Source organism: Gallinula chloropus (assembly GCF_964237585.1).
Source record: "Gallinula chloropus genome assembly, chromosome: 18".
Taxonomy (NCBI): Eukaryota; Metazoa; Chordata; class Aves; order Gruiformes; family Rallidae; genus Gallinula; species Gallinula chloropus.
The window spans coordinates 5,738,795-5,765,417 of NC_140103.1; the positions used below are offsets into that span (position 1 = coordinate 5,738,795).

The window sequence follows — 26,623 nt, forward strand, 5'->3', positions numbered from 1 at the left end:
AACAATCCACTCATGGCTTTTTCTAACAACCCCCAACTTTCTTTTTTATATATATCCTTATGTACTTCCTTTCTCCCCCCCCTTTTCTCCCAGGAGTTAATGTAACTCAGCCATAAAAACTGACTTGGAGATGAAACTTGGCATTTAAGGTCCCAGCCCGGGAGCAAATGAAGTTACCAGTTATAAACACACACCAAAATCTGTTTGGACATGCTGAAATTACAGGAGCAGAGGATAAAAAGGATCCAAGATGTTTTATTTTGGTTTAACTTCTGCAGCTCTGCATGAGTGTCAGTTTGCAGCCGCTGGCCTGACGCAAGATGAGTTCTCTTGGTGTTTTGTTGGGGTTTTTCTTTTCCCTTCTTGTTATAATTAAAACTGATTAATTGCAATGCACCTCTTGTTGTGCCGGGGAAGAGACAGGGGTCCCGAGCTGGTTCATGCTGGGATCCTGTGTGGTTGCCAGCTCTGGACCAGTCATCTACTTGCCTGGGGGTCTGTCCAGAAGGAAAGACAGGGTCTGTTGCTGTCAGGCAAGAGTTGGTGGAGAAATCAAGTGTTTGGGCCCTTCCAGGGCCTCTCCCGTGCAGCTTTAGATACTACAGTGACAGGTATGAGAGAGACCGATAAGCGCATGCAGGTGATAGACGTGGGTATGGCAATGAAAGATTGATAAGAGGCCCCGTTGTTATAGGACAAGGTGCTAGACTGCTAATATTTATGACATGGGACGCTTTGCCAATTAAAGAACAAATCTTGGCAGATAAGAGGCTCTGGAAGTGCTCTGCCACTGGATTTGCCCCATCGCATCAAGGTGATGGCTCATGGCTACAGCGCACCTATGTGTGCACATTGCAAACCAGGACAGTGATGGGTGACAGCTACCCCCCGAATCTCCCCCCCAGCTCTGCACCAGGAAATGCCCACGGAACCCCCTGGCAGTCATCCCTGGTGTTATTTCAGGCTCCCTGTGTCCCCGTGTTGCTCCCCACCGCGTGTGAGCAGCTGCAGCCGTGGATGGAGCCTGTTTGTTATGCATGTTACAGCCATCAGGAGTGAGGGTCGATGTGATGTTTAATATGCTTCATGCATAGTAGAGTTGCTTTGGTCCATCAAGTCACTAATACACATTCTTACAAGGTTGAGCATCATTTATTAAACCTGGAGGCATGCTGGGGAGGGTGGGGGCCAGGGCCCTGGCTTCTCTGGGAAGCAGCCAGTGGTGCTGGTGGGGTGGTACCCACTGTGCGGAGGAGCTGAGAGTTTGCAGAGGAGCCGCACAGGCACCCAGAGTTATTTGTTGTGCCTCATTTATGGGAAATGGAATAAATCGTGCTTCGAAGGCCGAGTCAGTGTGACACACCCCGGGGGGTAGAGACCTGGGCTGAGGGTCTCCTGAGGCTGGGGCCAGCTGTGATCACTCAGCTTTGCTCCAAGAGCCTCCCCCTCCCCTCCTGCTCTTCCACCACAGCACTCCGCACCCTTGCTAGGTATTTTTCCTTCTTTTTTCCTTCTTTTTTCTTCTTTCCTTTTTTCTTTTTTCCCCTTTCTTCTTTTTTTTTCTTTTTTCTTTTTTCCTTTCTCCCCTCTTCTTTCTTTTTTCTTTTTTCCTCTTTTTTTTTTTGGCTTTTTTTTCCTTCCCCCCCCCCCTTTTCCCCATCACTTTAAAAAAAAAAAAACAAACCCAAAAAAAACCCCCAACCCAAACCCAAAAAAAAAAAAAGACACCAAACCACCCCCAAAAAAACAAAACCCAACCCACATTGTTTTTCTTTCCCCCGACCCCGGCGGGGCCGGGCGCGGGGCGGCGCTGCGCGGCGGGGCGGGCGGTCGCTGCGGGGCGGGCGGTCGCTGCGCTCGCTCCCCCCTGCGCGGGCCCCGGCCGCGGAGCTCGATCGCGCCCAGCGGAGCCGAAGCGGCGGAGTTACATTGTTGGGAGTTTGCAACAACTCCGCGGCCTCGTCTAGCGCGACCGGCGCTGCGCGGGGCCGCCGGTGCGGGGCTGCAGCCTTCCCCGCCTCCTCCTCCTCCTCCTCCGCCCCTTGGGCTTTTTTTTTTCCTCCTTCCCCCCCCCTTCCCCCCCCCCCTCCCTTTTTCGCTTTGATTTCGCTCTCCTCCCCTCTGCGCGCCCTGTGTGTGTGTGTTTTTCGCCGCCGATCTCCACCAAGCCCCTTGGCATGAGTTAAGCACCAGCTATGGACACCAAACACTTCCTGCCGCTGGGTGAGTTTTGTTCCGAAAAAGATTCTCCGTTCCTACGGCGGGGGGGTGGTGGTGGTGGTGTCGGGGGGGGGTGGTGGTGATTAAATAAAATAAAAATAAGCGCCCGACCTGCTCCTGCTCTCTCCCCCCCACTCCCCTCCCCTCCTCCGCTTCCCCTTCCAGCTGCCCGCACCGCGCAGGGGAGGCAGCGGGTGGGGGATGCGCTGCGCCCCTTCCCCGGGGAGGGCACGGCAGCCCCGCGGGGAGAGTTGGTGTCAGCTCCGGGGCAGCGCCGGGGAAAGTGCCGGGCGGGCCTGCCCCGTGGCCCCTGCGCTGTCCGCCGCGGTTTAGTTGTTATTTTTTGGCTTTTTTTTTCTCTATTTTTTTTTTTCCTCTCCTTTCCTTGCGAGGCGCAGCCGAGGGGGCGCCGGGCCCCGGGCGGGGAGCTCAGCCGGGCCGGGCCGGGCAGCAGCAGGGCAGTGGCGGCGCAAGCGGTATTTTCAAACGGGGCAGCGGACACTCGGGCTGGGCCGGGAGAACCCCCTGCCCTCCCCTCCCGGGGCTTAGTTCTGCAGGAGGGCTTGGCAGCTCGCAGCCTTTTCTCCCCCCCTCTTGCTTTTCTGTTTCTTTTTTCTTCTTTTTTTTTTTCTTTTCTTTCCTCCCTTTTTCCCCCCTTTTCCTCCCCTTTTCTCTCTCCCCGCCGGCATCTGGGACGCGCAGTCGGGAAGGGGGAGGCGGAGCGCCCGCGGGGACCCCCAGTGCTGCGCCCGCACCGGCCCCTCCGCTCGCATCGTCCCTCGCTGGCGGTTCCCAGAAGCCGGCAGGCTTGGGACCCTCCTGCTCTTTTTTTTTCCTGTTTGTTTTTCCTTGCCTTTCCCCCACCCCTTTTCCTTTCCACTCTTCTTCTCTTCAGTTACATCTTAAACCCTCTTTCCAGCTGGAGTTTGCCATCGTTTCGGTGACTGAGTCAAGTCCTGGCTTGTAAGGGCGAATGCCTCCTTGCTCCTGGGTTTCAGGAGAAGTGATATTGCAGAGCTCAGTGTTCAGGGTGGGGGGGGAAAGAAAAGTTTTGGTGAAGTAGCCCGGTGCCAAGTCCAGGCGAGGCAGAGAGGGGGCAGAGGGACGGATCCTGCCATCTCTACCACTGCTAGATGGGCTCCCAGCCAGTCAGAACATCCACTCCGGCTTCCCTGGGCTTTAAATCTGTGCTGAAGCTCTGTTAGCTTGCAGTGCTGTGTTTTGTTTCTTTTCTGGGTTGTTTTTTTTTCTTTTTTTGTTGTTTAAGAATTGCAGTTTTAGTTGCTCTTTTCTGAGAGCTGAATATATACAAACACAAAAAATAAATAGGAACAAGGTTCCCAGCTCGCCCTGCCCCCTGCCATGGTTTCCAGGACTGCTGTGGTCTGGGGGGCTTTGGCAGGGAGAGTCTGGGCCCCACAGGGTGGTGGGTCTTGAGCTGGCATCTCCTTCCTCCCCCTCCCCTCCCCGAGTTGTGGTTTCACAGTACCCCTCCCTGATTCGGCTTTGAGGTGGGAAACGCTGCTGGGTTGACTTGCCCGGAGTTGCTGCTGGGGCTGAAAGCATCTCACCTGCCACGTCTGTTCTTCCCTCCTCCCCTGGAAGCGGGTCCTGCTTTCGGAGTCAGAGCACATCCCTTTGGGTGGGTGGGTGGAATGGAGGCGTCGGGGGTCCTCACAAACACACCCACCACAGCAGAAAGCACCCGTCTCTTGCCACACCAAAGCGGGTTCATCTTCGGGGTGGCTCTCGTGAGATTGATGTTTCCTTTGATGCTCTCGTGGAAGATGGTCTGAACCCCTGTTGATACAGGCAGGATCAGGCCCCCCACGGTCCAAACCCCCATTGATACAGGCAGGATCAGCTCCCCCCCCCCCCCCCCCGTATATACTTGCGTTTGCTTCCAGACCCGAGCTCTCCTGTTACGCTGTAGATGCTAAATAATACGTTGTGTTATTAGTCATGTTGACTTTGACGGGGGAGGAGGAGAGGGGGAGCGTGTGTCACCTTGCTGCTGGCTCGGCTAAGGATTTTCACACCGGTGCAAATGAAAAACAACTGATCTATCCGCTCGTTTATCACTGTGTGTGTGGATGGCGGGGAGAGGGTGGGTCTTTGCAACACGCTGGGAGCATCCAGGGGGGATAAACAAGGCAGGCACCCCGGGACAGTGGTGCTGGGTTTGGGTTATAACTTCTCATTGTTTCCTGAAGAGGAAATTCAGCTGCCTATGGGAGCTGTTTAGGGTGCAGGAGGTGGGTTTGCATCTGCTGTGTGCTGTGCTGCTGCAGAAGGGACTCCTAAACTTTATCCACTGGCCTTTGGTCACGGATTAGGGGGAAAAAAGAGGTGGCTTTGGTTGTGAGGTCAGAGGGTTCTTCAGTTTTTGGAGGGGGAGATGTTGGACCTGTTCTGAGCGTGGGAGACAGGCTGAGCCTGAAAGTGTGCACATGGTTTGTAAGAGTGGGGGGCAGCATCAAGGAGTTGTGAGCAGAGACCTTCCCAGTGAAACCAGAGCAGAGCTGGTGGGGCCACGGGGCCTTGGTCCTTTTTGGAGGTGGGATGGTCCAAAACTGGATGGGTCCTGACATTGCAGAGTTCCAGGGTGTTTGCCAACCCCATCCCACATCATGGGTGTTTGCACGCTGAGGGGGATTGAAATAGCCAAGCTTGTGGAGTTTGTTTCCCTGCAAACCAGTATGGGCCTGGGCTGGAGAGCAGGAGCAGCTGGGGAGCCAAACCCGGGCTCCATTACGATGTGGCCCCATCAACATCTCAGCTCAATTTGGCCTAAGAAGGATAACCCTGTAGAGGTCCCTGGCCAAGTCCTGCCCGTGGTTAGACTCAGATAACCCTGCTGATGTCATGGGTGAAGCGTGGCCAGCGCCGGGCACTTTTAATAGTAGTATCTCATTTTCCTGCTTGTCTCCGGAGCTGCTTGGCAGATGCCAGGCAGAGGCTCCCTGTGAGGACGGCACGTCCCTGGGCATCTCCCAGGCTGGACACCGTCACCCTGTGTGTTGTCCCACTCCTGGGACAACCTGCGACGGGCTCTGTGGGCAGCAGGAATGCCTGTGTGTGCCCCAGGGCTGCCTGTGTGCATCCTTCCTGCATCCTGCATGGTGTGGGTACCACCACAGCCCTGTGTGAGGGTCACAGACACCTCGGGGTGCTGCCTTAGAACCTGTCTGGGGCTCCAGATCTCCCTTTCCTAGGCTCTGAATGATGGGGGATGTCCTGCTTTTGTGACCTGGGCGGGGGGCTGTGCTGTGCCGAGTCTCCAGGAGCTGTCATACGAGTGCCTGCAAGGCTGGGGGTCCCACACCTTCAGCGTGGGGGGTCTGCGGTGCCCGGCTGGGGTCTGATGTGCAAACCAAGGAACTTGGCTCTTTGGGCAGCTGCTTGTTCCCACAGCCATGACCATTGCAGTCCTCTGACTGCTTCGTCTTCTCCTTCACCAAGAAATGTGGTAGCTCTGGGGAGCAAAGGGGTGTTGGTGGGAATGGGGAGCCCTCCCTTGAGGCACAGCGTCGTGGGGGAAGAAACAGTTAATGGGTGTCCCAGGCCAGTGTTTCCCTCCCGGAGGTCAGTTCACAGGGTTGCAACCTCTGCGAGTCCATCTTCTTGCCCGTGTGCAGCCGTGCCAGGGGCGGCTGCAGCTGCTCAGGATGTGGGGTGAGAACTGGCTGTGCACAGAGCAGGAACATCTCCGAGGAAAACAGCAAAACAACCTCCCCATTCTAGTTGCGGGGGGGGGGGGGAAATGGGGGTAACCTGGAGCATTGGGGTCACTTCGTGTGGAAGAGAGTGTGGGGGTGTGAGCATCCGTGAAACATCCTCACCCTGCATCGGGCACGTGGCTGGGATGAAGCTGGGTGCTGTGCAAATCCCAAGGCAGATCGGTGGGAACTCACGTCTGTGTTGAGACCTTGGTGTGATCCTCAGTTCCACTTGGAATTTTTAGCTGATACATAAATCCATAGGGAGGAAAAATTCCAAAAGATAAAGGAAAGTATCATGGCTTGTCCGAGCATCCCTGTGAGGGAGGAGGAATCCTCTGCCCCATGTCTGGAAGATGCCAGCTGGCTCCATGGGGCAGCCAATGCTGCTCCAGAGAGGAGACTCATAGGAGCAAGAGATGAAGTATAGTCAGTCCCAGTCCCTCGTGCTGGAGCACAGCGTAGGGCTCGACCTCTCCCGATTGACATCCTCAAAACAAGCTGGGAAGGAATTTTTGCCTTTTTCAGAATCTGGGCTGTGACACTTAAATAAATCCTCTGAGGGTCCCCGAGTTTACTCCACGTCCTCCTGCTGTGTAGGAGCAAGAGTTTGTGTTTCTTGTATTTAGGGCATTTTATTTATTTAAAGGAGAGCGGGGGAGAAAGCCACAGAATTTTAGTTATTCATGGCAAATATTATTATTGGCATTTTCCTCCCGCTGGAAAAAAAAAATTATAAGAAAAATATCAAGGGGGGGGAATCAAAACATTTCACTGGAAAATACACCCTGGCTTTGTCCCACCCACATCTCGAAGGCGAAAATAAATATTTATTAAGAAACAGGTTAAAAACCTTATTGTTGGAGTATTGTTTTCCGAGAGCAGGGGTGGATTCCCACGTGCCAGAGCCCTGCCACCCGCCTGAATTCTCTGTTTCATGTATGTATTTATTTTGTCAGGGTGGCTATGAAAACAAACAGCGGGGCCGTGTGCGCCACGGGGCAGGGGCTTGGGTTTTGGGATCTTCTTGGCTCCTGCCTCCTGCGTGGGGTGCTTGTTGATAGGAGCATCCTGGTGCTGGTTTTGGGGGGGGGATTCCCACTCGGAATGGGCTGCGTGAGCGGGGTGTTCCCCCGAGGCTGCCTGCAATCACCGAATCATCCCTGCTATAAATACCGCGTGACCCCGGCGCGGGAGGCGGTGAGACAGCGAGAGGTGGTGGCCCCTGGCAAGGGGACGGGGATGGAACAGGGATGCGGAGGGGATGCTGAGCTGCCAGTGGTCACCAAAACTAAGGACACCTCGAATCACTGCTGGCAAAGCCTTGGGTACAACAGGGACCTTCCCTGGGAGCTCGCTAACCTAACTGGGCTCTAATCAGCCCTGTTCCCTGGCTCGGATCCCCAGCGTGTCTCCCCATCATCACCTCCCTTCGTGGGGTGAGGGAGCTGGGTCTGTCATCCCTCCAGCCTGTGGTGCAAAGGGATGCTCAGCAGCACGTTGCTGGAGCAGGATGCAGCCCAGCAAATTCCGTAATTGCTTCCTAAAAGGCCCAGGTGGGCTCTCAAAAGTCAGCAGAGCTACAAAGCAATGGGGGAGGCAGCCTGGGTGGTTTTATTTTAATTGATTTTGTCAGGAGTTGCTGGATTTTATTACATTTAAAGACTAGACTCTGGAATAACTTTGAACATTTGACACACAGGCAAAAAGCAGCTTTCCTGACATTTTCTTCTTTGCTTGTCTTTTATTTCGCTTCTCCCCTCTCCTCCTCCTCCTCAAAGGGAAGCGTGTGCCTGGAGGGAGGACAGAGGAGGAGGGAGGAGTGGTTGTGTCTCTCCAAAGGCTGCTCGAACATCAAGGCAGACGAAATAATATTGCAAATAAGGGTTTTTTTCTTAAAAAAAAAGAAAAAGGATCCCTGTGCATGCCAGCCAGCTCCAACTGCTAGAGAAGGGTTTCAGACAGACGCAATTTCGCTGTGGAGAACGCTCGGTCGTCGAGATGGAAACTGGCTGTGGGAACTTGCCTCCTCTGACAATGTTTTTGCTTAGGGAAGAAAAAAAAAAAAAAGCAAAGTCGGGGAAACAACCTGACTTTTCTTTTTTTATTTAGAGGAGACGAAGCTTTTCAAAATGGAGGGTGTTATTTGCTGAGATAATCAGGGGAACAATCCCCATGGAAGAAAGGGAAGAAAGGGCTCAAATGAAGCCCAAACACGGCTCCCCTCCTTTGAAATGTTGTTTAACGTGGAGTTAAAAAATAATCCTGTTCAAACAGACCACTTGCAGGCGTAAAATGGAGGTTGGTTTGCCCTGGGTTTTTTTTTTGGTGATCGGCAATAAAAGTTTCAAGGTTGCACCTCGGGGCTTGGGATTCTGATCCCAGCCCTGCTTGTGCCTCTGTGCATCGAGAGGGGATGGGTTTTGCCTTGAAAACTCGTGGTCTGACTGAATGAGAGAGATACAGGGTGGGAAACTGAGGCACACGGGTGCGTCTGAGTGCTGGAGAAGCTGGGAACGGGGCCCGGAGCGAGGGCGTTGGGGTGGTTGTGAAACCTCAGCTGGGACGGCGGCTTCCAGCCCCACAGAGCAGATCTGTCTGGGATCGGAGCTCCTGGGGGCTTTTGAGGGTCCCGGCTCCTGGTAGCCAAAAAAAAAACCCCAACCCCAAGCTGCTTTTTGGCCTGGGAGCAAATTGAAGCTCTCAGGTGAGGTCTGTCTGTAAGCCAGGTGCTCCCGAACCAGAGGGCAAGGAAGGAACACCCTAAATACTGATTGTATCAAGCGGCAGGAGTGGGGCAGCATCCCCCTTCTGCTCTCGTGGCATTGCTCCTCCACTCAAACCCCAGGAGACTTGGGATTTTTGGGTTAATCTGTCAGTTTTGGTGCGCCCTGGGTGGGGGTCGTGGGTGTATTTGGGTTTGGGTCTTGTCTGAGCCGTAACCCTTTCCTCCGATTGCATCAGAAGCGGGATCACCGCAGAGCACAGAGATGAAAGGTGCAATACTGGGATTTGTGACCAATAAAATGGTAATGGGATTCCCATCTGGCTGTTATTTTTCCTGGTCTTCTCTTTTGTGGAGTTTGGGCTTTCTTCAGCTTTTACAGACTTTAGGAAAAAACCCAAAAAATAATAAAAATGAGGGGAGAGGGTGCTGAGGGCAGCCCTGGAGCTCCCCAAGGTTTACAGCCCCCTCAGCTCATGGAGCAAATCCTTTGTCTTGGGGGTGCCAGGAGCAGGTTAGGGAGGGATGCCCTGTCTGGTTTCAGCTGGCTGGGTGCAAAGGCAGAAACGTTTGATTACTGGTTTTCCATTTTTGGCTGACAAGTGAGTGCTGGAAAGTTTTGGTTTGGTTTTTTTTTTCCTCTTTCTTTTTCTTTTTTACTTGTTTTTTTTTTTTTTTTTCCTTCCTCCTGTGAACTCTGTGGGCTGCTGTGAGACTATTTGGTTGTGGGCAGCGTGTCTCCTACATGCCCATTATAGAGTCGAAATGTGGCAATGGAGTGGTGAGGCAAGAGCAGAAGGAGAACCATGGGAGAGGTGGGGGACACACTTCCAGCTGAGATCCAGATGGACATGCCGAGGTGACAGAGTGGGGAGATGGGGTTGGGATGGGATGGAATGGGGGATGCTTGGTGAGGTGGTGAGGGATGGCAGAGGCACGAAGGGATGGAGAGTGGAGCAGCGTCAGGGCGGCAGGGGAAGACCTGTGGGCTTTGTATAGAGCTGGGGAAGCTGTTTTGGCTGCCTCTGAGGGGGCAAGGGATGGGTGACAGCAGCTTGCCAGCATTACGGCTCACTGCTGTACCCCAGGGAGCAGCAGCTCCCTGAGGATCCATGTGCAGGTGGGAGCTCTTGCAAAAGTGAGGAAAAAAGAGAGACCCCCGTTCCTCACTGGTCAGCCTTGCCAGACCGTGCTGGACTGCCCTTATGCCTCCAACTCCATGTTTTCCGGCCCCGTTTTTGAAGGAAAGCGGCTCTCAGGCCTGGGAAGCTGCCGGCTCTGCCTGGTGCAGAGGACCTGTGGCCTCTAAGACCGACAGGCAGAGTCCAGCCAGCAGTGGGTAAGGGTCTATGAGCTGTGGGTTGTGCTGCAGATGCTGGCTCATGCTATGGTGAGGAGTGTGTGGCATGTGGCTTTGCATCAGGAGACTCCCTTGCACCCTGAAGGTTCCCTGCCCCACAGATGTGGGGCTGCTGCATCCCTTGGAAGAGCGGATGCTATAGATGAGGTATAGATGGGGTCTGGGGTAAAATCAGGGGTCCCTGCAAGGGACCAGGCAACTTCAGCGAGTTGGAAACCACTCTGGGAGCTTTGTACCTGCATGGCCCTTTTGACCTGCACTTGTTCAAGTGTGACTTCCAATTGATCATAAAAATCCAGCATGATTCACCGGGGCTTCTGCCCTGCAGCCTGCCGGGCTCCGTCTCTGCGCATTCACTTAGCGTGAGAGAGCAAATTGCCCTCCGGTTCATCCTCCTCCTCCTTAATGGGGAGCCGATGCTTTCTGGGTCTGCACCCCCCTCCCCTCTTCCCCCTACGTGTGCTCCTTGAATTATAATACATCTGAGACGGTGGCTTAGCATTTTAATTTAATTTCCTCTCTCTTTTATTTATTAAGAAAACCTATTCCAGTGCAAGCCCCCAAACGTCGGGGCGGTGAGGGAGGGGATGTGCAGCTCCCCGCTCCATCCCAGCATCCCGGCACAGACCCTGTGCGTGTGCGTGTGGCTCGCAGACAGTGAAATTGCACCCTAGAGTTATAAAGCAATTGTCTAGCTCAGCAGCAGAATGAGCATGAAATGGTGCAGAAAGCAACTAAATAAAATTGGGTAAGGCAGATGCATGGAAAATAATGACATCTCTATCCCGGCGTCAGGCGCGCTCGCTCTTTCCTGCGCACGCAGATAAACTTTTATAACAGACTTTGCATTTATTTTCCCAGGGAACTCTTGGGAAATGGTGATGTGTGAGCCCCCTGTGCCCCCCATCCCATGTTTCTGGGGCCACCGTGCCTCATTGTCCCCTCTCCCCCTCCCTTTGCCCCTCTGCTTTAACTCTTCCCGTCCCCCTTGTCCCTGTGTTTTTGTGTTTTCAGAGCAGGATTTTTATGCTCAGTCAGACACTGAAGCAGTAACCTTTGCAACTTCATTTCGTTGGCTGTGGCAGCAGTGCCAGGCTGGAGGAGCGCTGCGAGAGCGAGTGGCACTTGGGGGGTGACCTGCCATGTCCCGTGTAAATTGGACAGTGAGGTGCTTTTCTTGGCTCGCTCTTGCTTTGGGGTTTTCTGGGGGATTTCTTCCCTTCCTGGATGGAGGTGGCTGTAAGGATGGGACTGTGTGGGCTGTTGCGTGGAGCTCGGGATGTGAGAGTGGGGATAGAAGATGCTGGCTGTGTCCCTGTATCCCTCCTCCTGGATGATGGCCAGTGGCACCAGGGACACCTGCTTCCACTCTCTGTATTTATCCCGCTGCACAGGTTAAAAATGCTTTGAACTGGGGGTTAAAAACACCCCAAACAGGGCCCTGGAGAGGTGACATTCACTGCAATTCCTACACCAACACCTGCCTGGTCCTTCCCCTGGGCTCTGCTGCTCCTGCTCCAGGGGAGCCTCAGCAGAGACACATTCCCCCTGTCAGTTCCTGGGAAGCCGATGTCTCTCCTGGCAGTTGGACGTTTCACTCCTCGTGCACTGGGATCCCTGTGAGCCTGAGAACAAGCTGCCAGTCTTCCCACACAAGAGGCCTTTTAGGTGACACCAAGGGTGTGTCCTCGCCGCCCTCATGCCCTCCTGACTCCACAGGCATTACCGGGCACCGCTCTGCATGCTTGTGGTGTTCGGGATGCCCATCTCAATAGGGTGCTGGCTGCTGCATCCCAGCTGCCGGGGCTTATCCCGGGGATGGGGAGCAGGTAGCAGCAGTTGGGGTCCCCAGCCCCGTGCCACCTCATTCCACTGCCCACCCTTCTTCCCCTCTTGTTTGAGGGCTCCAGGCTGTGCTGGTCATGGATCCTTTCCCTCTCTGTGAGGAAACTTGGGTCCATCCTTTGGGCTGCTGGTTTTGCTGCACTGGAGCTCGGGGCTCGTTGCCCAGTGCCTTTGCAGCAAAACCTCCATCTCTGCTTTTCCTTTGCTGGGATGTCTCCCTGGGGTCCCAGATTAGCTGCTCCAGTGCTTTGCCTGCTGCCTCCCCGTCATGCAAGACCAGCATGGATCCCACGGGTGGCTGGGAGCTGTGTGTTGGCTGCGTAGCCCTGAAGCACAGCATGGTGGTGAGCCCATCAGCACGGGACGTGTGCGTCTTCCCCTTCTCAGTGCCTGCAGAAATCCAGCTCCTCTGGAGAGAGGCAGAGGAGGAGACTTCCCTGCAGAGATTGCCCTGGCTCTGGGCAGACGATGCCGAGGCCGTGCCAGTGTTTTTGCTGGTGTGGAGCCACAGCACGGGAGTGGAGAGCAGGGAAGTGCATGCATGCAAAAATCAGTGTGAAGGCATAAATCAGGCTGAGAGTGAAAGGTTAAAGAAATCCAGAGGAAGTGGAGTGATGTGCGTGATAGAAAGGGGTTTCCTGTACCTACAGAGGCCACCCAGGCTCCCTTCCTGTCAGGGCAAACCTGCTGAAGCTGAAACTTTCTGCACCCCTAAGCAGATTGTGGTCTGCTGGATGGGCATGCTGTGAGCAGGCTGTGCCAACTGCAGCATTAATACTTTGTGCTTTACTGTAGGCTCTCCCCAAGCCTCCATGGTGGTGGTTACAGGATGGCCAGGCAGCTCTGGGGGAGCACCACAGCCCTTCAGCCCCACAGTGGAGCACAGCTTGGGAAGGGGAGGATGCAGTGACCCACTTTGGAAGCTGTGCTGCTGGGGTGCAGCCCTAAATCTCCCATCCCCTCCACTGCCATCCTTGAAGGGTTGGTTTTCTGCAGGCAATGTGTCTGCCCTGTGCCACGCATCAGGGACCAGACATCAGAGGTGGCTCCGGGAAGAGTTAATACTCCTGGGACAATTACCTGCAGCCCCCCATTTAAGCACTTAGGAAGGCTTAGCCATGATCCCAGCTGGAGATAGCTTGGCCCCTGGCCAGCTGATACCTATTGTTTGCAAATGTCAGAGACTTTGTCTAAACAGTGGTGCAGGGAGCAGGGATCCCAGATGGGGTGGGGGATGCTCTGCTGCAGGGCTGTGGGGGTTGATGCTGTGCGGACACTTGCACCTGAGATACATAGCAAGGCAGTACCCTGAGCTACGCCCTGCCATTAGGTTTCTGCACTGCTTATGAGGTTTGGGACACACAGATTTAGTTGGTTTGGCTTTTTTTCCTGTGTTTTGAGTTGTATTTTGGTAGCAGAGTTGCCATGCCCTGCAGCTCAGGGGCTCTGCCTTGGAGCTTCACCCTCCTCTCTGAGGAAGGTGGTGGTAGTTAGTTCCCTTCTGACAAGCTGCTGCGTCTTCGTGCCTCACCTGAGGGGCAGGTTTAGGCTGTGGAAAGCAGAGGCCGTCGGTCACTGTGGGGGTTTGTTCAGCTTGGGCTCTGGGTTTTCTCATCCCTTGTTGTTTTTCCGCCTGCGCTGCTATCGCCAAGGGGTGTTCGGCACCGCTCCCCGCAGGCACCCAGGCACTCTGGTCGGCCGGGTGTTATGCCATGGGAGCTGGGCGGGCACGGAAAACCACGTCTGGCTTCTCCAGCAAGGTTCCACAGCCTCTAGGTGTGTGCAGGAAATGTCGCAGGGCAGGGATTTCTTGCAGCAAGCCCTGGGTGGCAGATAACAGCGCGGAGCCCATCTGAAACCCCCACCTACGCAAACGGGGAGGCTCCACCTGTCCCTGCGCCTTCCCAAAACCCTGCGGCGGCAGCAGTGCAGGGGATGCGGGGTTGATCCCGGCATCCTTCCAGATCCCTTGTTTGGAGCTGTGGAATTTGCCCATGGGCACTTCCCTGGCTGCTCAGGTGTTGGGGGAGCCCAGAAGCTCTGCTTGAGGAATCATGAGCGGGCAAGCCCCAGGATACAGCCTGGGCAACAGTGGTGCGGAGGGAAGAGTTCATCCTGGCTCATCACTGGGAGCAGGGGGATGCTCCCAGCCAGCCCTTTAGAGGGAGCAGACCACGTGTCAGGGTGCAAAAGTGCCTGCGCTGGGTCAGGGTGTGGGTTGGGGTCCTGGCTGTCTGTGTTGGATGGGAAGGGGATGAACACGGGGCCAGCAGTGCATGCAGGGTGCAGGGAGGTGCTGGCAGGGCGGGAGGTGCCGGTCTTGCCTGTTCTCCCCCGCTGGGGCCGGGCGCTGGGAAGTCCCCCAGGGTGCAGTTGAGGTTGGGGTGAGGGCTGGTCCTGGGGCCCATTCTGCCACCGGTTCCCTGGGTGGCCTGCTGGAAGTCATCCCATCTGGGCATCCCTCTGCATCCGTGGCTAGTCCCGGTGGCTTGATTGCAAATCTTTGTGAGGAGATGCCATGCCAGGGAAAGCACCTGGAGAGCCTGGCCTGGCTGGGAATGAAAGCTTGCTTTGCATGGGGAGGGAAGGAGAAGCCACGTGCTCCCTAATTGAATGCACTTTTACAAATTAATAAGGTAGAAGTGACTCTACCAAAAAGATCTCCTACCCCAACCCAGTACATTGGCCTGCCCCTGGGATCGTCAGTGTGGAAATTGTGGGCACACAAGGACTTCCAAGCGAATGATTAAACCCCTCAGCCTTGTTTAAAAAGCAGAGGAAATGAGCCTCCTGATGCTCCCTGGCCTGGTGCTGGGGGTCGTGGGTGACCCTTCAGCACAGGAGCCTTTCCCAGGGCGGTTCAGCCAGCACGGACCCCACCAGCATCGTCGGGATCAGCAGCTCGGCATTGATTTCATCGAGTGGGTTCAAGATCACGTCAGCTTAACTAAGGACTGAGATTGACCCGTGGTGGTTTGCTGACTTTGTTATTAAGGTGGTGATGTAGCTGGGCTGGGGGAGAGGGAGCTTGTCCTCCGTTCTCTGCGTTGTGTGATGGCTTGGTGCAGGACTAACGCCTCTGCTGAATTTTCATTGTATCTTTGCTGTGAAGAGGTAAAATCCTGAATGTTAACTTGAAGGAGCATCAGGAGAAGGACTTTCCATCCCGGCTCTTGGCCCTGTCAGTAGCTGCAGAAGAGGAATGTTATAAGGAGCTATTCATCATGGCAATTATTTTATTAAGAGTACACAGTGTGCTTGGGAGCTGGAAGAGATGGAGCTTTGGGATGTTTTCAGCATTATAAATACTGGTTGGTTACATCACCCAGCTTTTAAAAAATGGTATGTGTAGTCCTGGTGAAAGAGGGTTTGCAGACAACCTCGGGGAGGAGAGCTGGGGGGTCTGTTCCCAGAAGAGAAGCCAGCTCAGCTCCTGCCCTTGCATGTCCCTTGGGATCAATGGAGAGAGAAATCTCTGGGCTCTGCCCTGTGGGATGATGCCTGGGTGCCCACTGCAGGCTGGAGATGGGCAAAGTGGGTTCCTTGGGCACAGCCAAGTCATGATCAGAGGAGGTGTATTAGCTCCTTGGGCAGAAACACAGAGCCTGGTAGCTCACCCACTGCCTCCCGCTCTGCAAACACTCCATATAACCTCATGGTTCCAAACCCCAAACTGCTGCTCCGAGGCTCGTTGGGCAGTTTTCTGTCCTGCGTGGGACCTGGCGTGTTGTGCAGGCGTTATCCACCTCGGTGGCACCCCGTCCTGCTGCGGCGGTGCCGGGTCCCACGGTGAGCTGGCACCTCGTGTGCGTTATCGCGGCCGCGCTCCGGGGCTAAAGTCCACGATGGGAAAATGCCCGGTGGACTTTTAACCGGAGTCCTCAGGAGAGCCCAGCTTGGAAACATTTAACTGTTTCGTGGCAATCCCTGCTGGAAAACAAAGAGAGAATCCAGGAGAGGGTGGGCTGCCCGCCCAGGGTCCGGTCCCTGCAGTGGGGGCTGGCTTATGGCTGTGCCGAGGGGGTGATGGGCATTGTGCTGGCTGGTGCTGGGGTCATCACTGTGTGCGGCCACCCCTTCCGCTGCCTTTGATGGTGTACCCTCTGCTCTTGGCCCCCCAAAATCCATCTTGGGGCACGTAGAAGCTGCACTGGTGTCACTGGGACTGTCCTTTTTGGGACACATCTCGGCATGGGTCCCTGCCCTCCCTTCTCCCTTTGCTCCCTCCTCCCGCTGTGTGACCTGAAAAGATAGGCCCCTTTTGCTGGGGAGGGGGTGGGCATTGCTCTGCAGCATCCATATCAATGGGAAGCTGCATCTCAAGGTGGAAAGGAGACTTGGCTGCTGCTTTTTTTTACTCTTAGATATGCTGGCTTTGCCTTCTGCTTCAGGCACCCCGTTTACCTGAGGGGGAGGTGTGGTGGTGGATTATTCCAGCGTCTTCATCCCTATTCCTCTTCCCCTTTCCCTTGCTCTAGTTTTGCATATTTTATTTAAGGTGGGTTTTTTTTCTCTGCAAGTTGTGGGGCTTGTTTGCTCTGGGTGGGTCTGTGGGCCCTGAGCAGGTCCTTGCTGAAGGCTCCAGCGGGTGAAGAGTAGGGTTTTGCTGTGACTCCGGAACACAACCAGGCAGCCACCCTCCCTGCGTCACGGGGCGATCGATCCGTCTGTGGCTGGGATGGGGACAGCGTGTGCTCCCCAAAAGGGCCAGGGCTTTGATGAAGTGTGGGGGGGTGGGGAAATCCATGCAAGCAGGATTTGTGCCTGCTGAGACCGACTCAGTGTGGGACGGCATCGCTGGCAGTGTCCCCGGAGGCACGGCTTTGCTGGGAAGCAGGGAAGCTCCCTGTGTGCCACGAGCCGTGCCCTGGGTGGAAGTGATTCCCGGGTGAGAAATTCCCACCGTGGAAGCCTTTATTACCAGGCAGAGCTAGGTTTGTTTTGTTTATCATCCATTTACTTGGCTTTGGAGGCATGCCCAGATTTCTCCAATTTTGTGTGTGTGGATGTGTGATTTATTAGGATTCAGGGCTTTTTTTTTTTTTTTTCTTTCTGGTTTAATTTCACTTCCTCAAACTGACAGGCCGTTTGAACAAACTTCTTTTGGATGATTTCCTCTATAGTTTTAAAGGGACAACTAAAAATAAAGAGAGAATGTTGCAGCACGCTTGAAAAAATAACCCCAAACCCACCCGGTGTGACAAACCTCAGCCCCGATTTTGGTCACGCAGAGAGCTCAGAGGGTGACAAACCAAGATGATTTCATTTTTTTGGGGGGCCACTTAGGGCTTTTGACAGCCCTTCAGGGATTGCTGGCTTGGTTTGTTTGATTTTAGAGCTGATGGTGCTGCGATCCCGTGCGCAGCTTACGCGTGTTCCCAGCTTTCCGCATGCGAGCTGCCCATTAAAATAGCCCTGCGTGTGTAAAGCTTTGCCAGCTCCAAGCTTCAGTTTCCTCTCTTTGGCTTGATCTGTTCCACAGCAGTCAGGAAGGAGGATGGGGGTTGGAGAGAGAAAAAAAAAAAAAAGAAAAGAAATTAAAAAAAAAAATCAAATATCCACTTAAGGAACACTGGAAAATGTAATTCCAGAGGATGGGGAGCAGGTAGGCAAGGGCAGAGCACCTGTAGCTGCCTTGAGCTGGGTTTGCTGCTTTTCCTTCTGCTGGGGTTTTTACGAGCTGGGGTTTCGCAACGGCGACGTGGCTTTCGAAATAATAAGACAGGGTTTTTGCTTGGGCGTTTTCCGGGGCTTGGCGCCGGGAGAGTTGCTGGCAATGGCGGCCCCGTGGCGCCGGGAGGTGGTGGGGTGCCCCAGCGATGGCGGGGTGATGCTCAGGGGTACCCGGGTGCAGGCAGGGACCTGGGGAGCTGCTCTGCCCGTTGCGCTCGTGGTGCTTGTCAGCAGAGAGATTGAGATGAAGGGAAACTTCCTTTCCCTCTGTCCGAGCTATAAAAGCATGAGAGAGAGAGATTTCCCCCAGGGATCAGCAGGGATAAAAAGCCTCTCTTTTGAAAGCAGTGAGAGGAAAGAAGTGTGTCTAATCCTCCCAGAGAAGAAAGGGAGAACATCCCTCTGCCGCGAGCCGTGTAGGGACTGGAGGGACTCCGATGTGGACGCAGTGACCCTGTGCTCCTGCCTGGCCAGATCCTGCCTGATGCTGGCTGATGCAGAGGAAGGGCCGTATCGTCTGTGCAGGATCAGAGATGCTTTTTTTATTGTGCGGGATCTGTGTGGTTGGGCTTGGAGGGGCTCCTGGGAGCCAGTCCGTGGGTCCCTGCGGGGCTGAGGGCTGGCTGTGCCGCGATGCAGGGTGCAGGCAGCGGCGTAAGCACTGGTGCGGGGGCTTGTGGGGGCTGGGGAGATGCTGCCGGCTCTGTTGCCATCCTCATGTTGCTCAATCTTCGCAGAAGAGCTGTGCTGGCACCCTGCTGCGGAGAGGCATGCACAGATTTTTGTTTCCCTTTTTACCCTTGGTCCTGGGGCTGGGGAAGGGGAGATGCAGTCCTGAGCATGGAGGGATGCTTGTCCCCGGGGTGGGTATTTGAGGGACTTCCACAGCCCCTGGTCATTTTTTCCTGGTGGCATGGGGGTGTATCTACAGCCTTTCCTGGTACAACCATGTCACCTTTTCCTCTGTCCTAAGGAGCCTGCTTTGGTGTGGGGGGGGGCTTGGACCCGAGGATCTCTTGAGGTCCCTTCCAACCCCTATGGTGATTCTGTGATCCTGTGACAGCCCACAGTGTCCAGACATGGCACAAGAGCTGCCCCGTCAGCGGTGGGGCGGTGGCAGCTCGGCTGCTGGTCCCGTGCTTGCAAAGTGTGAACCCAGGCTGCCCGGTTGTCTTTATTGCCGTTGTGGTTGATGATTTATTTTGAGCAGCATCCGCCCCGTCTTGTGACTTGATTACAGAAAATAAAGCAAACAACAGCCTGGCGTGGCTGCTGTGAGCTGGGGGGGAGAGCTGGGGTCCCTTCCCTGAGCCCCCCGGGGTTCCCAGCCTGTATGCGAGCCCTGCAGCAGGAAAATGTGCTGGGGATGGCAGAGTAATGGCAAGTGGCATGAGCTGGGAGAGCAGTTTGTCTGGGGAAGGAGCGGTGGGCATGCCAGGAGCCCCCTTCACGCTGGGTCATGGATGCCTGAGCGAGGCAAGGGATGGCTGCCCCTCTTCTGGAGACCCACCACCTCTCCTACCAGTGGGGCTGAGGATCCTTTCGTAAACTGTATGGAGTCTCCTGCTCCTCAACAGTTGTGTGCCTCTCCTCGGGATGCTTCACTGCGCTTCTGGGTAAGGATTTTGGAGAGATCATTAGTGTTTTGTTGTGGGAGAAGTGTACTGCACTGTCCTGTGTGCAAGCACAGAGCATCCTTGTGCAAGGGGAGCCTTAGAGGCATTGGGCAGCGCATGTCATGTCTTGGTGTCACCTACTGCCTGCCTTGGTAATAGCAGGAAAATGGGGTTAAAATTTGGAACATCACTCTGGGGAGGTTACAGCAGGTTTGGGGAAGGCTTTGACAGAGCCCACCGCCCTGCACAGAGGGAGCGAGTGACTCATGAACCCATCGTAGAGAAAGGGGAGCAGGAAATTAACTCACAGCTCTTGTGAAAGAGAGAAGCCAACTCGATACCTATAATTAAAGCGGGTGTCAAGGAATGAAGTGCAAATTCCTCAGTGGGCATCTCACCAGGAGGGAAAGCAAGCGCCTGCCAGCTGACCCGAAAGTGGCAGCTCCTTCCTGGTAAGGGTCTGTGGAGGGGCTGGGGTCAAGTCCACAAGGGCTAGGTGTGAGCCCCCTGCTCTCGTCCCTGCTGACAGTAATGGGGTGATGCAGGTGGTATGGCCACTTTTCCTGTCCCCATTCTGGTGCTCTGGCCAGAATCGAGTAACTGGCTGAGGGAACGTGCAGGGATCTGCCCAAGGGAAAAAGCTCCTGGGAGCACGAGGGGCTCAGCAGGGAGGTGAGGGGTCTGGGGGGAGGCAGCAGCAGAAAGCGCAGCAGAGGGGGATTTGGGGTGCTCACTTTGTGAATTGCAGGTGGATGAGGACAGATGTGGGTTGCAGAGGTGGCGTCTGTATTGGTGGGGTGGCCTCAGCAGGGAGACCCTGGTCCTCACTGGAGTCAGAGGAGATGCTTGGGGACCCGTCGATGGCCTTGTTCCCCTAAAGTGCTTGTGTTGGGGAAGGGAAACTGAGGCACAGGGATAACCTTGCATAGATATTTTGCATGAGCACTGAGCACACGCATGGTGGCTCCAGGCTCTTGGCCTGTTCCCTTCTTTTCCAGCCGCTCCTACCTGCAGTCCCTGGGCTGATGCCTGGAGCACGCAGCCAGCAGTGGGGTCCCCCAGTCCGGTCCCAGCTGCAGCACCCCAGTTTGGTCCCTGTGGCTGCGAGCGCCTTCCCAGCAAATGTCAAATCTGCTGAGCAGATGGAAAAAAGAAAGAAAGAAAAAAAATAAGGAGGGGGGGGGGAAAAACCACCCAACCCAATAATATGAGGAAGAAATGCTGGTGTGTCCTGGGTGGATTAGTCGAGACTCCTCGCTGGATTCCTCCGAAGGGAGGTGCTCGTGCTGGAAGCCGGCCACCAGCCGGGCCTGCTGCATTTTTCCTGGATTCTCTTACCATTTGGGGACTGAACTTTTGTCTGAAAAATATGTATTTTTAACTTGGTTGTGTCTGAAGCTTGTCTCGGCTTGGGGCTGCTCGGTTTTCTCCTGGCCCATCCCGTGTTGAGGTGGATGCGCTGGGAGTGAGGGTTGGATCCTCCATCCTGGACTGACCCAGGAGGAGGAAGTGAGACAAGGAAAGGTTCATTCTGACGCAAAAAGTGATTTCAGAAGGTGCCTCCTGCTTGGCCCCGTCACCTGAGGTACATGGCAGGAGCATGACGCAGTGGCACTGTGGTAACAGGATGACACGATGGGGGGACATCAGCCAGAAAATGGGGTGTGAAAGATGGGATAAAAAAGGAAAAGGGATAAATATCTTGGGCAGGCTCGTAGCCTGGGGACTGGTGGAGTGACAGACCCAGGTACGCAATTACCTTGGAAACAGCCATCAAAGTGCACGATGTTCCTGTCTCCAGGTGCTTGTTTCCCAGGCACAGGGCACTGGCACCACTGGCCTCATGTGCCACCTGGGCTGGCTGATCGTCTGCCGGCACCGTGCTCAGCTCTGGGAGCCTTGGCTGCTCCTGCGCCTAACTAAGCCCAGCTCAACCTAGCAGGGAGGTAACCTGGCTGCTGAGGATTACAGCAATCTCACCAGCTCCTTCAGGGTAGGGATGAAGCCAGCAAGGTGCAATGGGTCTGTTGTTTATTGTAGGGTTGCCGGACACAGCGTGGCTCTGCGGGGCAGCGAGTTCACTTCCCCTGCTCAAGGCCGGAGCTTGCCCAAGCCAGCGGGACAATCCGGGCTATGTTTTTATAATTAAAACAAATAAAACAAACCCATGTGCAGCGTTATTTACAATACAAGCTTGGGAAGAGCTGAGCTGAATATTGTTTCCTTGCTGAGTTTTTTTCCCCTTTGTCACTCACACACGAGTTTGTTGTTGTTGGCTGCTCTGGATGCTGTGATCTTGTGTGCTGGGCTGCTGCTGGACCGCAAGTGGGCTGCCCGGGGAGCTGGTGTGGGGTGGCTGGTGCTGGGCTCTGCCCTCCTGGAAAGCTGGTCAAGGAGGGCGGCAGTGGTGGGGTGCTTCTGCGAGGAGATGCTGGTGGGCCTCGCTGCTGGCATGGCTGGGTTTTCCTGCAGAAGGCTGGCAGGTGATTTTCCAGCAGAGACCAGCATGGCTTGATGGTTGTTGTCAGCTGCATCTGTCCCCCAGGGTCTGGCAGCATCACTCCTGTGCGGGGTCTGGCAGGATGGGCTGGGATTGTGGTTTCTGGGAGGGAGCAGCTCTGGCTCCCAGCTTCCACCTGGTGTTTGAGCAAACGTTTCCCTGCAGATGGAGTGTTGAGGTCTGGGATGTGGTGCTGGCTGCAGGGATGCAGCTGCAGTGGTTGGATGCTGCATCAACCAGGCAGAGTAGTCTCAGGTGGTGCTGGCTGCTCCCCCCATCCCGGGAGGGACACCGCTTATTTCGGAGGGGGGATGACTGCCAGTCTGCACACAGGGACAGGACGTGGCTGTCTGTGCTCACTGTGCTGGCAGCTTTTCACCTTGCTGCTTTCCCACAGCGCCAGCCTGGCTGGGGATGCTGCGGGGAGGGATGCATTCTGGATGTGGGACGTCATGGGGCGCGGGGGGAACGTGCACTCCTCCCCTCACTGACACATTCATATGGGGAGCATATGGCAGGTAATCCAGTGCCAGATGGGTATTTGCTTCCATTTCCCCAGCCCCCCGTGGACCCGTGCAGCTCCTGCGCGTGCAGCCGGGCAGCGCTCCACAGCGTGGCTGGACCCCCGTGGGGACAGCCCCAAGACCTCCCTGGGGAGCAGGGTGCGGGAGGTGCTGGTGACACGACTCACCAGCCTTGTGCAGCCGTGCAGAAACTCCCTGCAGCGTGCGGGCAGCGCCGCTCGGGCACCGGTGCAGCGAGCTGTGCGAGGGCTCTGCACGCACGGAGCTGGCTGAGCACACCAGCCCCTGTCTAGCCAGGCAAGGCTTAAAGCCGGGCTTAGGAGGTCAAAATCTAGCTAATGAGTTAACGGCACTTAATTAACTCTAGGACATTTTACAAATATGAAGTGATTGCTTTGCTGGGAGCGAGGTCCCTACAGTTACCCCACCTTGCACGCTGAGGTGTGGAGGAGCCGTGCAACCGCAGTCGAGGTGCATTAGCATCAGGGCTGTGACTGAAGCCAGGGGCTAATTCTGCTCCTGTTGATGTGGTGAATGGTCACCCGGGATTTCAGGCATGGCAGGGTCAGATCCCATGGAGGCTCCTGTCCACTGGACCCCATGGACTTCAGAGTCGGTGCATCTCTCTGCCAGCTCCGTCCTTGCGTGCATCATGGGGGGGAGGCAGCTGTAGTCATGATGATCTGGGTAACCACCGCCCACACAGGCAATCTTGCACCCACTGGCTTTTTACTGTGGTCCCCAGGAGCAGCAGCAGCTGAGCAGCATCCATGGTGTGCTCATCTCAGTGGTGGTTTGTGCAGGGGGACAGAGAGGGTCCTTCTGAGGGCTTGGGCTTCACTCTGGCTGTGAGGAGGTGGGCAGCAGGATTTGTACAGTTACAGCTGGTTTAAAATCCCTTTGGGTGGAATGGTTTGGCCTTTAGGACCTTAATGTTTGTTTGCTTTTTTTTGGTGGCCTGAGAAGTTCACAGAAATGCTGTGAACGGCAACTTATTTTGTTGGCTGCTTGGGGAGGGAAGGGATTAAATCTCAGAGGCCCATTGTGCGAGCAGAGCTAATTTTAGGCCTCTGTTCTTAAAATAGAAGAAAGGAAAGGGAAAAAAAAAATAATTAATTAGGCATTTTTTCCCCCTGGGCTGAGGGAAAACAGTCTGCCGGCATTGGCTGACCACCTGCGAGGTGGCCCCAAGGAAGAGACGTGGCTGCTGCTGGCCAAAGTCAACATGGGAGGTGGCCAGGGCTGTTCCTGGCTGGCACTGGCCGCCTCCGGGAAGGGGAACAGTGGAGAGTGGTGTGGGGACGAGGCAAGGCTAAACCTCCCAGGTCTGAGGGCAGCCAGTGGTGCTGTGGGGACAGGGGGAGGTTGTGGTGCTTGGCTGTGCTGGGGATGCACTGAGCAAGTGGCTAGTTGCAGGAACCCACCGCGATGGCTCGGGGCTGGTCTGGCTCTTGCTGTGGCACGGATCCCAGCCAGGTTAGGTGGGTCTTGTGTCTGTGGACCCCTGTGGCCGTGACACCATGCACAGGAGGAGACCTGGGCTCTGCCTTGGCATCCTTACCCCCCGCCCCGCCTCCTCACCCCGGTATTAAAAGGCAACAGAAAAGCATCCCTGTAATGGGCTGGCTCTGCGGAGGCTGGATCCCATTTTGTGGCAGGGCTAGTCATCCTGTGAGCAAATATTCTGGCTATATTAAAATGCTTGGGATTTTCTAGTGAGTTGGAGCTCTCCAAGCGGTGCCAAGAACAATTCAGCAGCCTCCAAAAACAGCTTTCCCTGAGGATTATTTGTTCCTCTTGCCAGAAGGATTGATGAGAACTAGTAGATTCAGGTGACTCAGCCCAGCGTGACCTGATGGTCTCATCCCAGGCGGGCTGGCCGCTCGCTCCCGCTGCTGAGCGGGAACCGTGCCGTGCCCTGGGCTCTCCGCTCCCCGTGCAGCCTCAGGAGGAAGCTCGGAGGATGCTGGAAGCTTGCAGGACATCTCAAAAGCATCCCACAACCTTGTCAACACTTTGTAATCTCCTTTCTCCCTTCTCCCCAAGAAAGATACTGCAAAGGTGTTGACAAACTCAGAGGATGCTGCGGCTGAGCTGGTGTGTGAGGTCACTGTGAGCCGTGCATGGGAGCTGTGCACAGCTGGCTTGGTCCGTGTGTTGTGTGTTGTCCCTCTCCACAACCCTGAGCACCCACCAAACCTTCCTGCTGTTGCCAGAGCATCTCCTGACCCGCAGGAGCCTGACTGGCTTGGAGGGGGTGCAGACCTGCTCCAAAGGACAGAGCAGGGATAATTCTGGCTGTCACCTCAATAACAAAACCTGGGAACACTGTGAGGTGCCTTTTAAACTTCCAGGAGTCACAGAAACACCAGGCAGGCGTATAGGCAGTGAGAACTTCAGTCTCTGGGAGCTCTTGGATGAAAAAAATACATGCACGAGGCTGTTTTCTTTTTGGTTGAAGCCTCTTTTGTGATCCCCCCGTTTTGGGTAGCTCTCCAGCTTTGAGTGGCTCATGCAGTAGGTGGATGTTTGTGCTTGGAGATGTTTCTCCATATGCTTCCCATAGCTCCGCTCACAGGTTTTTCACATGGGATGGAAGAGAGGTAGGCTGCTTTAATATCATATGATAATATGAAATTAGCTTCACTTTACATAAACTGAAGACACCCGAGCACTCTTAGGTCTTAGTAGGGTGTGTTGGGGGTGGGGGGGGGAAGTCTCTGTCCTTCTCCCCCTCTGCTCAGGGTAGGAGAGTAGAGACCCCAGGGCTGGGTGGGAGCAGGAGCACACGTCTCCCTGGGCATGCCTGGCTCTTTTCTCCTGTAATCCTTTGCCTGGAGAGGGTGAATTCCAACTCGTGGTGGGAATTTAGGTCAAAGGTGCTTTTAGTTCAGAGGAATATGATCAAATTAGGGCATTTAGTGTTTGCGTGGGTTTTGGCTTTGTTTTTTAAAGGGACTTGTGTAGGCAGGGCTGCAAGAAGAACTGGGTAGATAGATGGTCAGATTCTGACCGTCCTTAAAACAGGACAGCGTAGCCTCTGCCTGTGGCAGGGCTGGGATTTCAGCTGGAAAGGTCAGAATTGGTCTTCAGCTGGGAATGACGTGTTTCTGATCCTGCAGGGAAAGGAGAAGTGTGAGCACAGCCCCGGAGCCCCCCCAGCCTGTGGCATCCCCACCCTAGGGGTGTTGGCTCCAGGACTTCCCTGGCCTGGGGGTTGGATGGATTAAAATCTTGGGAAAAGGGACACCATCCTGCTGGTTCTGAGCTGGGACGTTTCCTCTTATGTCCCTGTGGGCCTGGGAAGTGGGGAGGTTGTTTCTGTTCCTCCATTGCCCCAGCTCTGCTATGAAGACCTGGCAGGGTGCTCCCCCACCCTCTGTCACCCATGCTCAGGGTGGGATCCCGTAGGATGTTCCTCTGGTCCCTCTTGTGCCCTGGCTGCCCTTGGGTCGGTGGGCAGACACGACGAGGTGGTGGGTGCTGAGCCCTTCGCAGGGTGGATGCTCCAGCCCAGAGGCTCCTGGAGCGGAGGGCAGGGATGGATGTGTGATTCGAAAACGAGCTGCTGCGCGCTCCTCCGTACCTCTCTTAGCGGGGCTCGTTTCGTGACACCCCCTTGCTTTTACACTGCTCCAGTGAACCAGCCACGACTGGAATTTCCAGCCAGCGTGGGCTTCTGGCCCCTTCTGCAGCTGCTCCATCGCCGCGCTTGAGGCAGCATCGCGCTGGTTGCGCGCTCGGCCGGCAGAAGCAGCCGCAGCGAAGAGGAGGCGCAGGGAAATCCGGCTTTCCGCTAGCGGCAGGCTTGAGGAGCGGGGAGGAGAGCAGTAATTAGGTTTGTGGTTAAGCGCCTCATCCGCTGGGACCTCTTCACTGAGAGTAGATCACCGGAGTTGTGCCAAAAAATCAGCTATCACCCTGCCGCAGCGTTAATCTGCTCCGGTCCATCTCTGCAGGAGGGGAGCATCCCAGCAGCCGCGGTCCTTCCCGTAGTGGGGATGTGGGGAATACTCCAGGGCAGCTGGTGGCTCTGCTCGGTGTCACCCCTTTGAAAGCATCGGAGCTTTGTGGAGCGGAGAGGAAAACATCCCTCTGCTACTCAGAGCTCCGGCCTGGCTAATAATAACCTTCCCCCGGGCTGCCGGGAGCGTTCATTCATGAATGTTTGCAAAGTGCCTTGAGGTCGTGGAGGCAGGCGCTGAGCGTGGGCTCGCACCCCGGGAGCCCCGACTACTGCTTGTTCAGGGAGCGTGTCCCATGGGGATGGCACCCACTGGGTCACAAGGGGACTGAAATCTTCCCACCACCCATCATGCTGGATCCCATCGCCGTCCTGTGTGAAACCAGCTCGCTGGTGGGCGAGAGTGGGGGAAGAAGGGGCAGGTGCGTGGCAGGTTTCTTTTTGCTGGAAATAGCCTAAAATAAAGCATCTTTTTAT

The 26,623-nt window shown here is 55.3% G+C and overlaps 1 protein-coding gene across 2 annotated transcripts in view; it reads left to right on the plus strand.

The window, feature by feature from the left end:
• Positions 1–2,142: 2,142 nt before the first annotated feature.
• Positions 2,143–26,623, plus strand: part of RXRA (retinoid X receptor alpha) — a 120,438-nt gene continuing 95,957 nt past the window's right edge. For both annotated transcript variants that reach the window (XM_084272567.1, XM_084272566.1), the window contains exon 1: positions 2,143–2,223. In XM_084272567.1, the coding sequence (XP_084128693.1) occupies positions 2,196–2,223 (28 nt within the window). In that variant the 5' untranslated portion in view covers positions 2,143–2,195. The remainder of the gene's footprint in view (positions 2,224–26,623) is intronic.